Source organism: Lagopus muta (genome assembly GCF_023343835.1).
Source record: "Lagopus muta isolate bLagMut1 chromosome 3 unlocalized genomic scaffold, bLagMut1 primary SUPER_3_unloc_2, whole genome shotgun sequence".
NCBI classification, from domain to species: Eukaryota; Metazoa; Chordata; class Aves; order Galliformes; family Phasianidae; genus Lagopus; species Lagopus muta.
In genome coordinates this window covers 1-16,191 of record NW_026040151.1, presented here as the reverse complement: position 1 = coordinate 16,191, position 16,191 = coordinate 1, and the positions used below count along the sequence as shown (strand labels likewise).

The following is a 16,191-nucleotide window of genomic DNA, read 5'->3' as shown; positions in this document are numbered from 1 at the left end:
CCCTGCTATGGCCATGGGTTGGAATTGGCCATCCCATAATGCATTGTAGCTCAATGGCCACTGGTTGGAATTGGCCATCCCATAGTATATCGGGCCCTCCTATGGCCGTGGGTTGGAATTGGCCATCCCATAATTCATCGGGCCCTGCTATGGCCATGGGTTGGAATTGGCCATCCCATAATATATCGGGCCCTCCTATTGCCATGGGTTGGAATTGGCCATCCCATAATGCATTGCAACTCAGTGGCCATTGAGTGGAATTGCCCTTCCCATAATTCATCAGGCCCTCCTATGGCTGTGGGTTGGAATTGGCCATCCCATAATTCATCAGGCCCTCCTATGGCCATGGGTTGGAATTGGCCATCCCATAATGCATTGTAGCTCAATGGCCACTGGTTGGAATTGGCCATCCCATAATTCATCAGGCCTTCCTATGGCCATGGGTTGGAATTGGCCATCCCATAATGCACTGCAACTCAGTGGCCATTGGTTGGAATTGGCCATCCCATAATGCATTGAAGTTCAATGGCCATAGGTTGGAATTGGGCATCCCATAGTTCATTGGGCCCTCCTATGGCCATGGGTTGGGGTTGGCCATCCCATAATGCATTGCAGCTCAATGGCTATTGTTTGCAATAGGCCATCCCGTAATGCATTGTGGCTCAAAGGCTGTTGATTTGGATGAGCCCTCCCATCATGCATTGCAGCTCAATGGCCATTGGTTTGAATGGGCCATCCCATATTGCATTGCGACTCAATGGCCATTGGTCTAAATGGGCTTCCCATAATCTGTTGTGGCTGAATGGCCATTGATTGCAATGGGCCACCCCATAATGCATTGCGGCTCAGTGGCCTTTAGTGGGAGTTGGCCATCCCATAATGCATTGCAGCTCAATGGCCATTGGTTACAACGGACCTCCCTTAATGCATTGTGGCTCAATGGCCATTGGTTTGAATGGGCCTCCCATAATCTGTTGTGGCTGAATGGCCATTGATTGCAATGGGCCACCCCATAATGCATTGCGGCTCAGCGGCCTTTAGTGGGAGTTAGCCATCCCATCATGCATTGCGGCTCAACGGCCATCAGTTTGAATGGCCATCCCATAATGCATTGTGGTTCAAAGGCCATTGGTTTGAATGGGCCATTCCTGCATTGTGGCTCAGTTGCCATTGGTTTGAGTGGGCCCTCCCATAATGCATTGCGGCTCAGTGGCCATTAGTTGGGGTTGGCCATCCCATAATGCATTGTGCCTCAATGGCCTTTGGCTTAAAAGGGCCTCCCATAATCCATTTGTGGCTTATTGGCCATTGGTTGGGATTGGCCATCCCATAATGCATTGCGGCTCAATGGCTATTGTTTGCAATAGGCCATCCCATAATGCATTGCGGCTCAAAGGCTGTAGGTTTAAGTGGGGCCTCCCATAATGCATTGCAGCTCAATGGCCATTGATTACAACGGGCCTCCCATTATGCATTGCGGCTCAATGGCCATTGGTTTGAATGGGCCTCCCATAATCTGTTGTGGCTGAATGGCCATTGATTGCAATGGGCCACCCCATAATGCATTGTGGTTCAAAGGCCATTGGTTTGAATGGGCCTCCCATAATGCACTGCGGCTGAGCGGCGCTGTCCATGGTAGGGAGCGGAGGTGAGCGACCAAGAGATGGCGGCCATGGAGGTGGAGGAGGACGGCGGGGCGTCGGAGGGGGGCGGGGAGCAGCAGCGCCTGTGCTACAAACACGAGCGGGCCATCGATGTGCAGGGCATCGTCAGTGAGATGGACCTGAGGGAGGAGGGTGAGAGGGGAAGGGAGTGGGAGGGGAGAGGGAGTGAATGGGGGGGACTGGGATTGAATGGGAGGGACTGGGAGGGGAGTGGGAGTGAATGGGAGGGACTGGGAGGGGAGAGGGAGTGAATGGGAGGGACTGGGATTGAATGGGAGGGACTGGGAGGGGAGAGGGAGTGAATGGGAGGGACTGGGAGGGAAGAGGGATTGAATGGGAGGGACTGGGATTGAATGGGAGGGACTGGGAGGGGAGAGGGAGTGAATGGGAGGGAGTGGGAGGGACTGGGAGTGAATGGGAGGGACTGGGAGGGGAGAGGGAGTGAATGGGAGGGACTGGGAGGGGAGAGGGAGTGAATGGGAGGGAGTGGGAGGGAGTGGGAGTGAATGGGAGGGACTGGGAGGGGAGAGGGAGTGAATGGGAGGGAGTGGGAGGGAGTGGGAGTGAATGGGAGGGACTGGGAGGGGAGAGGGAGTGAATGGGAGGGAGTGGGAGGGAGTGGGAGTGAATGGGAGGGACTGGGAGTGAATGGGAGGGAGTGGGAGGGGAGAGGGATTAAATGGGAGGGACTGGGGGGGAGAGGGAGTGAATGGGAGGGACTGGGAGGGGAGACGGACTGAATGGGAGGGACTGGGAGGGGAGTGGGATTGAATGGGAGGGACTGGGAGGGGAGAGGGAGTGAATGGGAGGGACTGGGATTGAATGGGAGGGACTGGGAGGGGAGACGGACTGAATGGGAGGGACTGGGAGGGGAGAGGGATTAAATGGGAGGGACTGGGAGGGGAGAGGGAGTGAATGGGAGGGACTGGGAGGGGAGAGGGAGTGAATGGGAGGGACTGGGATTGAATGGGAGGGACTGGGAGGGGAGTGGGAGTGAATGGGAGGGACTGGGAGGGGAGAGGGAGTGAATGGGAGGGACTGGGAGGGGAGTGGGAGTGAATGGGAGGGACTGGGAGGGAATGGGAGTGAATGGGAGGGACTGGGATTGAATGGGAGGGAGTGGGAGGGGAGAGGGGGGGGGGGGGGGGAAGGTCCTGGAAGGGAAGTGGGGATTGAATGGGAAGGGCCTGAAAGGGGAGTGGGAATTGAATGGGGAGGTCCTGGAAGGGGAATGGGAGGGGAGGGGGGAGAGGTCCTGGAAGGGGAGTGGGAGTGGGGGGGGGGGGGAGAGGTCCTGGAAGGGGAGTGGGGATTGAATGGGAAGGGCCTGGAAGGGAAATGGGAGTGGGGTGGGAAGGTCCTGGAAGGGGAGTGGAGATGGAATGGGAAGGGCCTGGAAGGGGAGTGGGGGGGAGAGATCCTGGAAGGGGAATGGGGGGGGGGGGGGGGGGGAAGGTCCTGGAAGGAAAATGGGGGTTGAATGGGAAGGGCCTGGAAGGGGAGTGGGATTGAATGGGAGGTCCTGGAAGGGGAGTGGGAGGGGGGTGGGCAGGTCCTGGAAAGGCAGTGAGAGTTGAATGGGAAGGGCCTGGGAGGGGAATGGAAGTTGGGGTGGGAAGGTCCTGGAAGGGGAGTGGGGATTGAATGGGAAGGGCCTGGAAGGGGAGTGGGAGTTGGGGTGGGGAGGTCCTGGAAGGGGAGTGGAGATGGAATGGGAAGGGCCTGGAAGGGGAGTGGGAGGGGAATGGGGAGGTCCTGGAAGGGGAGTGGGAGGGGGGGCGGGGAGGTCCTGGAAGGGGAATAGGAATTCAATGGGCAGGTCCTGGAAGGGAAATGGGAGGGGGGTGGGCAGGTCCTGGAAAGGGAGTGAGAGTTGAATGGGAAGAGCCTGAAAGGGAAATGGGGATTGAATGGGAAGGGCCTGGGAGGGGAATGGAAGTTGGGGTGGGAAGGTCCTGGAAGGGGAGTGGGGATTGAATGGGAAGGGCCTGAAAGGGGAGTGGGAATTGAATGGGGAGGTCCTGGAAGGGGAGTGGGAGGGGAGGGGGGGGGGGAGAGGTCCTGGAAGGGGAGTGGGGATTGAATGGGACAGGCCTGGAAGGGGAGTGGGAGTTGGGGTGGGGAGGTCCTGGAAGGGGAATGGGAAGGGGAAAGGAGTGGGGAGGGAAATGGGAGTGGAATGGGAAGGTCCTGGAAGGGGAATGGGAGGAGGTGGGGAGGTCCTGGAAGGGGAATGGAAGTGGGAAGTGAATGTGGAGGGAAATGGGGATGGGAGTGGAATGGGAAGGGCCTGGAAGGGGAATGGGGGGGGGGGGGGGGGGGGAAGGAAGGTCCTGGAAGGTGAGGGGGGGGGGGGAGAAGGAGTGGGGAGGGAAATGGGAATGGGTGGGCAGGTCCTGGAAGGGAAATGGGAGGAGGTGGGGAGGGCCTGCAAGGGGAATGGGAATTGAATGGGGAGGTCCTGGAAGGGGAATGGGAAGGGGAAAGGAGTGGGGAGGGAAATGGGAGTGGAATGGGAAGGTCCTGGAAGGGGAATGGGAGGAGGTGGGGAGGGCCTGCAAGGGGAATGGGAATTGAATGGGGAGGTCCTGGAAGGGGAATGGGAGTGGGGTGGGAAGGGACTGGAAGGGAAATGGGAGTGGGGATTGAATGGGGAGGGCCTGGAAGGAAAATGGGAGTTGGGGTGGGGAGGTCCTGGAAGGGAAAATGAAAGGGGAAGGAAGTGGGGTGGGAAATGGGAATGGGAAGGTCCTGGAAGGGAAATGGGAATGGGAATGGAATGGGAAGGGAATGGGGATGGAAATGGGAGTGGAGTAGGCAGGACCTGGAAGGGAGATGGGAATTGGGGTGGGGAGGTCCTGGAAGGGAAATGGGAGGGGAGGTGGAAGGTCCTGGAAGGGAAATGGGGGGGGAGGGGAAAGGAATGGGGAGGGAAATGGGAATGGGTGGGCAGGTCCTGGAAGGGAAATGGGAGTTGGGGTGGGAAGGTCCTGGAAGGGGAATGGAAGTGGGAAGTGAATGTGGAGGGAAATGGGGATGGGAGTGGAATGGGAAGGTCCTGGAAGGGGAATGGAAGGGGGTGGGAAGGGCCTGGAAGGGGAATGAGAATTGAATGGGGAGGTCCTGGAAGGGAAATGGAAATGGGATGTGAAGGTCCTGGAAGGGGAATGGGAGTGAGGTTGGAGCATCTGAAAGGGAACTGGGAATGGGTTTGAGGTGTCACAAAATGGAGCTGGGAATGGAAACAGATGATCCTAAAGGGAATCGGGAATGGGGTCGGGGTGTCCCAAAATGGGTCGGGGTGTCCCAAAATGGAGGTGGATGGGGTCAGGGTGTCCCAAAATGGAGGTGGATGGGATTTGGGGTGTCCCAAAATGGAGGTGGATGGGGTCAGGGTGTCCCAAAATGGAGGTGGATGGGGTCAGGGTGTCCTAAAATGGAGGTGGATGGGGTCGGGGTGTCCCAAAATGGAGGTGGATGGGGTCGGGGTGTCCCAAAATGGAGGTGGATGGGGTCAGGGTGTCCAAAATGGAGGTGGATGGGGTCGGGGTGTCCCAAAATGGAGGTGGATGGGATTTGGGATGTCCCAAAATGGAATGGATGGGGTCAGGGTGTCCCAAAACAGATTTGGGATTGGGATCAGCATCTTCCCCCCCCCCCCTGCAGCCATTGAGACCCTGCTGTGTTACCTGGAGCTGCACCCGCAGCGCTGGCTGGAGCTGCTGCCCCACACCTATGGGGTTTGCACCGTGCGCTGCTATGGGGGGCCCAGAGAGCTGCGAGCTGCTGCACAGAGGTGGGATGGGGGGAGGAGAATGGGGGTGGCAATGGGGTGGGGGAGGTGGGAATGGGGACAAAAGGATGGGAATGGGGTGGAAGGAATGGGGACAACATGGTGGCAATGGGGTGGTGGTGGTGGGAATGGGGACAAAAGGGTGGCAGTGGGGTGGGGGTGGGGGGAAAGGGGACAAGATGATGGGAATGGGGACAAAATGGTGGCAATGGGGACAAAATGATGGCATTGGGGTAGGGGAGGTGGGAATGGGGACAAAAGGGTGGCAATGAGGTGGAAGGAATGGGGACAAATGGTGGCAATGGGGTGGGGTGTACGGAATGGGGACAAGATGGTGGGAATGGGGTGGGGGAGGTGGGAATGGGGACAAAAAGGGTGGCAATGGGGTGGAAGGAATGGGGATAAATGGTGGCCATGGGGACAAAAGGGTGGCAATGGGGTGGGGGTGGAGGGAATGGGGACAAAATGGTGGCAATGGGGACAAAAGGGTGGCCATGGGGTGGAAGGAATGGGGACAAAATGGTGGCAATGGGGTGGGGGTGGACGGAATGGGGACAAGATGGTGGTTATGGGGACAAAATGGTGGCATTGGGGTGGGGGAGGTGGGAATGGGGACAAAATGGTGGCAATGGGGACAAAATGGTGGCAAAGGGGTGGAAGGAATGGGGACAAATGGTGGCAATGGGGTGGGGGTGGACGGAATGGGGACAAGATGGTGGTTATGGGGACAAAAGGGTGGCATTGGGGTGGGGGAGGTGGGAATGGGGACAAAATGGTGGCAATGGGGACAAAAGGGTGGCAATGGGGTGGGGGAGGTCGGAATGGGGACAAAAGGGTGGCAGTGAGGTGGAAGGAATGGGGACAAATGGTGGCCATGGGGTGGGGGAGGTGGGAATGGGGACAAAAGGGTGGCCATGGGGTGGAAGGAATGGGGACAAAATGTTGGCATTGGGGTGGAGGTGGTTGGAAGGGGGACAAAAGGGTGGCAGTGGGGTGGAGGTGGGGGGAATGGGGACAAGATGATGGGAATGGGGACAAAATGGTGGCAGTGGGGTGGGGGTGGGGGGAATGGGGACAAGATGATGGGAATGGGGACAAAATGGTGGCAATGGGGACAAAATGGTGGCATTGGGGTGGGGGAGGTGGGAATGGGGACAAGATGGTGGCAATGGGGACAAAAGGGTGGCAATGGGATGGAAGGAATGGGGACAAGATGGTGGCAATGGGGTGGGGGTGGGGGGGAATGGGGACAAAAGGGTGGAAATGGGGTGGAAGGAATGGGGACAAATGGTGGCAATGGGGTGGAGGTGGTGGGGGGGGGGGAAAAATGGTGGCAATGGGGACAAAATGGTGCCAATGGGGGTGGGAGGTGGGAATGGGGACAAAAGGATGGGAATGGGGACAAAAGGGTGGCAGTGAGGTGGAGGTGGAGGGAATGGGGACAAAATGGTGGCAATGGGGTGGGGGAGGTGGGAATGGGGGAAAATGGTGGCAATGGGGACAAAAGGGTGGCCATGGGGTGGACGGAATGGGGACAAAATGGTGGCAATGGGGTGGGGGTGGGGGGAATGGGGACAAAATGGTGGCAATGGGGAAAAAAGGGTGGCAATGGGGTGGACGGAATGGGGACAAAATGGTGGCCGTGGGGTGGGGGAGGTAGGAAGGGGGGGAAAATGGTGGCAATGGGATGGGGGAGGTGGGAATGGGGACAAATGGTGGCAAAGTGGTGGGGGTAGAGGGAATGGGGACAAATGGTGGCAATGGGGACAAAATGGTGGCCTTGGGGTGGGGGAGGTGGGAAGGGAGACAAAATGGTGGCAGTGGGGTGGAGGTGGGACGTGGTGGGGGGTGGGATGAAAATGGGGTGGGGGTGGTGGCAATGGGGACAAAATGGTGGCAATGGGGTGGAAGGAATGGGGACAAATGGTGGCAATAGGGTGGGGGTGGATGGAATGGGGACAAGATGGTGGCAATGGGGACAAAAGGGTGGCATTGGGCTGGGGGTGGTGGCAGTGGGGGCAAAAGGGTGTCAATGGGGTGGAGGTGGAGGTGGTGGGAATGGGGACAAATGGTGGCCATTGGGACAAAATGGTGTCCTTGGGGTGGGGGAGGTGGGAATGGGGACAAGATGGTGGCAGTGGGGACAAAAGGGTGGCCATGGGGTGGACGGAATGGGGACAAAATGGTGGCAATGGGGTGGGGGTGGTTGGAAGGGGGACAAAATGGTGGCATTTTGATGCGTTCTGACCCCAATTTGGTGCATTCTGACCCCATTTTGATGCATTCTGACCCCATTTTGGGGCATTCTGATCCCATTTTTGGTTCTTCTGACCCCATTTCGATGCGTTCTGACCCCATTTTGGTGCTTCTGACCCCATTTTGATCCATTCTGACCCCATTTTGATGCATTCTGACCCCATTTTGATCCATTCTGACCCCACTTTGGTGCATTCTGACCCCACTTTGGTGCATTCTGATCCCATTTTGGTGCGTTCTGATCCCATTTTTGGTTCTTCTGACCCCATTTCGATGCATTCTGACCCCATTTTTGGTGCTTCTGAGCCCATTTTGGTGCTTCTGGCCCCATTCTGGGGCGTTCTGCTCCCATTTGGATGCATTCTGACCCCATTTTGTTCCGTTCTGACCCCATTTTGCTGCGTTCTGCCCCCATTTTGATGCGTTCTGACCCCATTTTGGTGCATTCTGACCCCATTTTGTTCCGTTCTGACCCCATTTTGTTCCGTTCTGACCTCATTTTTGGTGCTTGTGACCCCATTTTGATGGGTTCTGACCCCATTTTGGGGCATTCTGACTCCATTTTGCTGCGTTCTGACCCCATTCTTGGGTTTCTGACCCCATTTGGATGCATTCTGACCCTATTTTGTTCCGTTCTGACCCCATTTTGTTCTGTTCTGACCCCATTTTGTTCTGTTCAGACCCCATTTTCATGCATTCTGACCCCATTTTGGTGCATTCTGACCCCATTTTGATGCATTCTGACCCCATTTTGATCCATTCTGACTCCATTTTGATGCATTCTGACCCCATTTTGATGCATTCTGACCCCATTTTGATCCATTCTGGCCCCATTTTGGTGCGTTCTGACCCCATTTTGATCCATTCTGACCCCATTTTGTTCTGTTCTGACCCCAATTTGATGCATTCTGACCCCATTTTGGTGCATTCTGACCCCATTTTGGTGCATTCTGACCCCATTTTGATCCGTTCTCACCCCATTTTGATCCGTTCTGACCCCATTTTGCTGCATTCTGACCCCATTTTGTTGCATTCTGACCCCATTTTGCTGCATTCTGACCCCATTTTTGTTCCATTCTGACCCCATTTTGATGCATTCTGACCCCATTTTTGTGCATTCTGACCCCATTTTGGTGCATCTGGCCCCATTCTGGGGCGTTCTGCTCCCATTTTGGATGCATTCTGACCCCATTTTGTTCTGTTCTGACCCCATTTTGATGCATTCTGACCCCATTTTGGTGCATTCTGACCCCATTTTGATGGGTTCTGACCCCATTTTGCTGCATTCTGACCCCATTTTGCTGCGTTCTGCCCCCATTTGGGGTCTTTCTGCTCCCATTTCGCACATCCTGACCCCATTCCCGTCCCCCCTTTCCAGCTGCCCCCCGCTGGCCGTGGCTTTGGCTCTCAGGCGCCTGAACTCTGCTGCCCCCCCCCTGGATTCCTCCAGCCTTCGCTTCGACGTCGTCTCGCTCAGTGACTCCATGGGCTGGGAGCTGCCCTTGGTCAAAAGGGCCCTGAGGCAGCTGCAGGGCGAGCGGCGCCCCGGGACGGCAATGGGTGGGTGATGCAATGGGGGGCAGCAATGGGGGACAGCAATGGGGGGCAGCAATGGGAACAGCAATGGGGACAGGAATGGGGGGCAGCAATGGGGGACAGCAATGGGGGACAGCAATGGGGACAGCGATGGGGACAGCAATGGGGACAGCAATGGGGACAGCAATGGGGGGCAGCAATGGGGACAGCAATGGGGGGGCAGCAATGGGGACAGCAATGGGGGGCAGCAATGGGGGGCAGCAATGGGGGACAGCAATGGGGACAGCGATGGGGGGGCAGCAATGGGGGGCAGCAATGGGGGACAGAGATGGGGGGCAGCAATGGGGAGAGCAATGGGGACAGCAATGGGGGGGCAGCAATGGGGACAGGAATGGGGACAGCAATGGGGACAGCAATGGGGACAGGAATGGGGACAGCAATGGGGGGCAGCAATGGGGGGCAGCAATGGGGGGCAGCAATGGGAACAGCAATGGGGACAGGAATGGGGGGCAGCAATGGGGGACAGCAATGGGGGACAGCAATGGGGACAGCGATGGGGACAGCAATGGGGACAGCAATGGGGACAGCAATGGGGGGCAGCAATGGGGACAGCAATGGGGGGGCAGCAATGGGGACAGCAATGGGGGGCAGCAATGGGGGGCAGCAATGGGGGACAGCAATGGGGACAGCGATGGGGGGGCAGCAATGGGGGGCAGCAATGGGGGACAGAGATGGGGGGGCAGCAATGGGGGAGAGCAATGGGGACAGCAATGGGGGGCAGCAATGGGGACAGGAATGGGGACAGCAATGGGGACAGCAATGGGGACAGGAATGGGGACAGCAATGGGGACAGCGATGGGGACAGCGATGGGGACAGCGATGGGGACAGCAATGGGGACAGCGATGGGGACAGCGATGGGGACAGCAATGGGGACAGCAATGGGGGGGCAGCAATGGGGACAGCAATGGGGACAGCAATGGGGGGCAGCAATGGGGACAGCAATGGGGGGCAGCAATGGGGGGCAGCAATGGGGGACAGAGATGGGGGGCAGCAATGGGGGGCAGCAATGGGGACAGCAATGGGGACAGCAATGGGGACAGCAATGGGGGGCAGCAATGGGGGACAGCAATGGGGACAGAGATGGGGAGAGCAATGGGGGACAGCAATGGGGACAGCAATGGGGACAGCAATGGGGGACAGCAATGGGGACAGCAATGGGGACAGCAATGGGGGGCAGCAATGGGGACAGCGATGGGGGACAGCAATGGGGACAGCGATGGGGAGAGCAATGGGGGGCAGCAATGGGGACAGGAATGGGGACAGCAATGGGGGACAGCAATGGGGGGCAGCAATGGGGACAGGAATGGGGGGGCAGCAATGGGGGGGCAGCAATGGGGGGCAGCAATGGGGGACAGAGATGGGGGGGCAGCAATGGGGGGCAGCAATGGGGACAGGAATGGGGACAGCAATGGGGACAGGAATGGGGGGGCAGCAATGGGGGGCAGCAATGGGGGACAGAGATGGGGGGCAGCAATGGGGGGCAGCAATGGGGACAGGAATGGGGACAGCAATGGGGACAGGAATGGGGGACAGCAATGGGGACAGAGATGGGGGGGCAGCAATGGGGGGCAGCAATGGGGGGGCAGCAATGGGGACAGCAATGGGGGGCAGCAATGGGGACAGGAATGGGGACAGCAATGGGGAGAGCAATGGGGACAGCAATGGGGGACAGAGATGGGTGACAGGCTGTCCCTCTGTCCCTCTGTCCCTCTGTCCTGCTGTCCCTCTGTCCCTCTGTCCCTCTGTCCCCTCTGTCCCTCTGTCCCTCTGTCCCCGCTGTCCCTCTGTCCCTCTGTCCCGCTGTCCCTCTGTCCCTCTGTCCCTCTGTCCCCGCTGTCCCTCTGTCCCTCTGTCCCTCTGTCCCGCTGTCCCTCTGTCCCTCTGTCCCTCTCTCCCTCTCTCCCTCTCTCCCTCTGTCCCCTCTGTCCCCCTGTCCCCGCTGTCCCTCTGTCCCTCTGTCCCTCTGTCCCGCTGTCCCTCTGTCCCTCTGTCCCTCTCTCCCTCTCTCCCTCTGTCCCCTCTGTCCCCCTGTCCCCGCTGTCCCTCTGTCCCCTCTGTCCCCCTGTCCCCGCTGTCCCTCTGTCCCTCTGTCCCCTCTGTCCCTCTGTCCCTCTGTCCCGCTGTCCCTCTGTCCCTCTTTCTCCCTCTGTCCCGCTGTCCCTCTGTCCCTCTGTCCCTCTGTCCGTCTGTCCCTCTGTCCCTCTGTCCCTCTGTCCGTCTGTCCCGCTGTCCCTCTGTCCCTCTGTCCTGCTGTCCCTCTGTCCCTCTGTCCCTCTGTCCTGCTGTCCCGCTGTCCCCGCTGTCCCTCTGTCCGTCTGTCCCTCTGTCCCTCTGTCCCTCTGTCCCTCTGTCCCTCTGTCCCTCTCTCCCTCTCTCCCTCTCTCCCTCTGTCCCCCCTGTCCCTCTGTCCCTCTGTCCCTCTGTCCCGCTGTCCCTCTGTCCCCCTGTCCCCGCTGTCCCTCTGTCCCTCTGTCCCCTCTGTCCCTCTGTCCCTCTGTCCCGCTGTCCCTCTGTCCCTCTTTCTCCCTCTGTCCCGCTGTCCCTCTGTCCCTCTGTCCCTCTGTCCCTCTGTCCGTCTGTCCCTCTGTCCCTCTGTCCCTCTGTCCCTCTGTCCGTCTGTCCCGCTGTCCCTCTGTCCCTCTGTCCTGCTGTCCCTCTGTCCCTCTGTCCCTCTGTCCTGCTGTCCCGCTGTCCCCGCTGTCCCGCTGTCCCTCTTTCTCCCTCTGTCCCGCTGTCCCTCTGTCCCTCTGTCCCTCTGTCCGTCTGTCCCTCTGTCCCTCTGTCCGTCTGTCCCTCTGTCCCTCTGTCCCTCTGTCCCGCTGTCCCTCTGTCCCCGCTGTCCCTCTGTCCCTCTGTCCCTCTGTCCCTCTGTCCCCCTGTCCCTGCTCTCCCCGCTGTCCCTCTGTCCCTCTGTCCCTCTGTCCCTCTGTCCCTCTGTCCCTCTGTCCGTCTCTCCCCGCAGCGCCATCCCCACGCGGCTCCGTTTCGGTTCAATTCTCGGAGCTCTGTTTCCACCTCCGCTCCTTCGGGGATCTGAGCCACGCCGAGCTGGACGCCGTCTGCCACTTCCTGCAGCGCCGCCTGGAGGAACGACAGCAGGGGGCGCTGCGGCAGCTCCGAGCCTGCAGGGCGGCTTTCCGCAGGTCAGCAGCGGGAGCGCAGGGCGTTCGGAGGGGGGGGGGGGGGGGGGGGGGTTCGGGGTCCCTGTGGCCCTCGTTTGGGGGTCCCAGTGTCCTCCATTTTGGGGGTCCCCGTATCCCTCATTTGGGGCTCAGTATCCCTCATTTTGGGGTATCTGTTGTCCTCCATTTTGGGGTTCCCATGTCCCCCATTTTGGGGTTCCCAGTGTCCCTCATTTAGGGCTCAATGTCCCCTCATTTTGGGGTTCCCAACATCCCCTATTTGGGGTTCCCAATGTCCCTCATTTGGGGTTCCCCATGTCCTCCATTTGGGGTTCCCCATGTCCTCCATTTGGGGTTCCCAATGTCCTCCATTTGGGGTTCCCCACATCTCCTATTTTGGGGGTTCCCAATGTCCCTCAATTTGGGGTTCCCCATGTCCATCATTTGGGGTTCCCAATGTCCCTCATTTTGGGGCTCCCAAAGTCCCTCATTTTGGGGTTCCCAACATCCCCTATTTGGGGTTCCCCTTGTCCTCCATTTTGGGGGTCCCCGTATCCCTCATTTGGGGCTCAGTATCCCTCATTTTGGGGTATCTGTTGTCCTCCATTTTGGGGTTCCCATGTCCCCCATTTTGGGGTTCCCAGTGTCCCTCATTTAGGGCTCAATGTCCCTCATTTTGGGGTTCCCAACGCCCCCTATTTGGGGTTCCCCTTGTCCTCCATTTGGGGTTCCCAGTGTCCCTCATTTAGGGCTCAATGTCCTTCATTTTGGGATGCCTGATGTCGTCCATTTGGGGTTCCCAACATCCCCCCATTTTAGGGTTCCCAATGTCCTCCATTTTGGGGTTCCCAATGTCCCTCATTTGGGGATCCCTGTGTCCTCTATTTAGGGTTCCCAATGTCCTCCATTTGTGGTTCCCAGTGTCCATCATTTAGGGCTCAATGTCCCTCATTTTGGGGTACCTGATGTCCTCCATTTTGGGGTTCTCCATGTCCCCCATTTGGGGTTCCCCACATCTCCTATTTTGGGATTCCCCATGTCCCTCAATTTGGGGTTCCTGATGTCCCCCATTTTGGGGTTCCCAATGTCCTCCATTTGTGGTTCCCCACATCTCCTATTTTTGAGTTCCCAATGTCCCCCATTTTGGGGTTCCCAATGTCCTCCATTTGGGTTTCCCTGTGTCCCTCATTTAGGGCTCAATGTCCCTCATTTTGGGATGCCTGATGTCCTCCATTTTGGGGTTCCCAACATCCCCCATTTGGGGTTCCCAATGTCCTCCATTTTGGGTTTCTCCATGTCCCTCATTTGGGGTTCCCAATATCCCCCATTTTAGGGTTTCCAAAGTCCCCCATTTTAGGGTTCCCCATGTCCCTCATTTGGGGCTCAATATCCCTCATTTTGGGGTACCTGATGTCCTCCATTTTGGGATTCCCCCATGTCCCCCATTTGGGGTCCCCAATGTCCCTCATTTTGGGTTCCCAACGTCCTCCATTTTGGGGTTCCCAATGTCCTCCATTTGGGGTTCCCAGTGTCCCTCATTTAGGGCTCAATGTCCCTCATTTTGGGATGCCTGATGTCCTCTATTTTGGGGCTCCCACATCCCCTATTTGGGGTTCCAATGTCCTCCATTTTGGGTTTCTCCATGTCCCTCATTTGGGGTTCCCAATGTCCCCCATTTGGGGTTCTCCATGTCCCTCATTTGGGGTTCCCAATATCCCCCATTTTAGGGTTTCCAAAGTCCCCCATTTTAGGGTTCCCCATGTCCCTCATTTGGGGCTCAATATCCCTCATTTTGGGGTACCTGATGTCCTCCATTTTGGGATTCCCCATGTCCCCCATTTGGGGTTCCCAATGTCCCTCATTTGGGGTTCCCCATGTCTTCCATTTTGGGGCTCCCAATGTCCTCCATTTGGGGTTCCCCACATCTCCTATTTTGGGGTTCCCAACATCCCTCATTTGGGGTTCCCAATGTCCTCTATTTGGGGTTCCCAATGTCCCTCATTTTGGGGTTCCCCTTGTCCTCCATTTTGGGGTTCCCATTGTCCTCCATTTGGGGTTCCCTGTGTCCCTCATTTGGGGCTCAATATCCCTCATTTTGGGGTATGTGATGTCCTCCATTTTGGGGTTCCCAAGTCCCCATTTGGGGTTCCCAATGTCTTCTATTTGGGGTTCCCAGTGTCCCCCAGTTTGAGGTTCCCCATGTTCCTCATTTGGGGTTCACAATGTCCCTCATTTGGGGTTCCCAGTGTCCTCTATTTGGGGTCCCCAATGTCCCTCATTTTGGGTTCCCAACACCCCCTATTTGGGGTTCCCCTTGTCCTCCATTTTGGGGTTCCCAATGTCCTCCATTTGGGGTTCCCAGTGTCCCTCATTTAGGGCTCAATGTCCCTCATTTGGAGTACCTGATGTCCTCCATTTTGGGGTTCCCAACATCCTCCATTTTAGGGTTCCCAATATTCCCCATTTCTGGTTCCCAATGTGCTCCATTTTGGGGTTCCCAATGTCCCCCAGTTTGTGGTTCCCAGTGTCCCTCATTTGGGGCTCAATGTCCTCCATTTAGGGTTCCCCATGTCCATCATTTGGGGCTCAATGTCCCTCATTTTGGGGGTACCTGATGTCCTCCATTTTGGGGTTCCTAATGTCCCTCATTTGGGGTTCCCAATATCCCCCATTTTAGGGTTCCCAAGGTCCTCCATTTTGGGGTTCCCAATGTCCCCCAGTTTGGGGTTCCCCATGTCCTTCATTTGAGGTTCCCAATGTCCCCCATTTGGGGTTCCCAGTGTCCCTCATTTAGGGCTCAATGTCCCTCATTTTGGGATGCCTGATGTCCTCCATTTTGGGGTTCCCAACGTCCTCCATTTTAGGGTTCCCAACATCCCCCATTTTGGGGTTCCCAATGTCCCCCATTTTAGGGTTCCCCATGTCCCTCCATTTTGGGGTTCCCAGCATCCTTTGCAGTGGGGCTCCCCACATCCCCCCCTTGTGTCCCCATTGCCCGCACTGTGGGTCCCATTGCGCCCTGTGACGCCGTGGGGCGCAGCGTTGCCTTCCAGAGCTGCTGCCCGCAGCCCCACCAGGAGGAGGAGGAGGAGCGGAGCCGCAGGCTGAAGGCTGTGCTGCAGGGCTACTTTGAGCAGGAGAGCCGAGGCCTCGGGGACGACGAGGAGGATGAGGATGAAGGCCTCACCGCTGATGATGTGAGCGCGGCCCCTCCATGGCGGCCGCCATCTTGGCCACAATGGCGTCTCTGTGCCTTCACATGAGGGCAGAGCTCCGCGGCCCGGCCTCCCTGCGGCTGCTCTGCTTCCTCCCCATCCCAGTCCTCCCAGAACGTCCCAGTCCATCCCAGTCTGCCCCAATCAATCCCAGTCCATCCCAGTCCATCCCAGTCTGTCCCAGTCCATCCCAGTCAGCCCCAGTCCATCCCAGTCCATCCCAGTCCGTCCCAGTCCGTCCCAGTCCACCCCAGTCCATCCCAGTCCCTCCCAGAACGTCCCAGTCCATCCCAGTCTGCCCCAATCAATCCCAGTCCACCCCAGTCCGTCCCAGTCCAACCCAGTCCATCCCAGTCCATCCCAGTCCGTCCCAGTCAGCCCCAGTCCGTCCCAGTCCGTCCCACTCAGCCCCAATCAATCCCAGTCCATCCCAGTTTGTCCCAGTCCATCCCAGTCCATCCCAGTCTGCCCCAGTCCACCCCAGTCCAACCCAGTCCGTCCCAGTCAGCCCCAGTCCGTCCCAGTCCATCCCAGTCCGTCCCAG

General features: G+C 57.9%; 1 protein-coding gene across 3 annotated transcripts in view; it reads left to right on the top strand.

Moving 5' to 3' along the window:
* LOC125687460 (ATP-dependent DNA helicase Q4-like) overlaps nt 1-16,185 on the top strand; it is a 51,602-nt gene extending 35,417 nt beyond the window's left edge. For 2 of the 3 annotated variants that reach the window (XM_048932614.1, XM_048932613.1), the window contains 5 exons: nt 1,640-1,796; nt 5,331-5,460; nt 9,092-9,273; nt 12,273-12,453; nt 15,473-16,185. In XM_048932614.1, coding sequence (XP_048788571.1) covers nt 1,640-1,796; nt 5,331-5,460; nt 9,092-9,273; nt 12,273-12,453; nt 15,473-15,695 — 873 coding nt within the window. In that variant the 3' untranslated portion in view covers nt 15,696-16,185. The remainder of the gene's footprint in view (nt 1-1,639; nt 1,797-5,330; nt 5,461-9,091; nt 9,274-12,272; nt 12,454-15,472) is intronic. The other variant, XM_048932615.1, reaches the window with a different exon arrangement.
* The last annotated feature ends 6 nt before the right edge of the window (nt 16,186-16,191 follow it).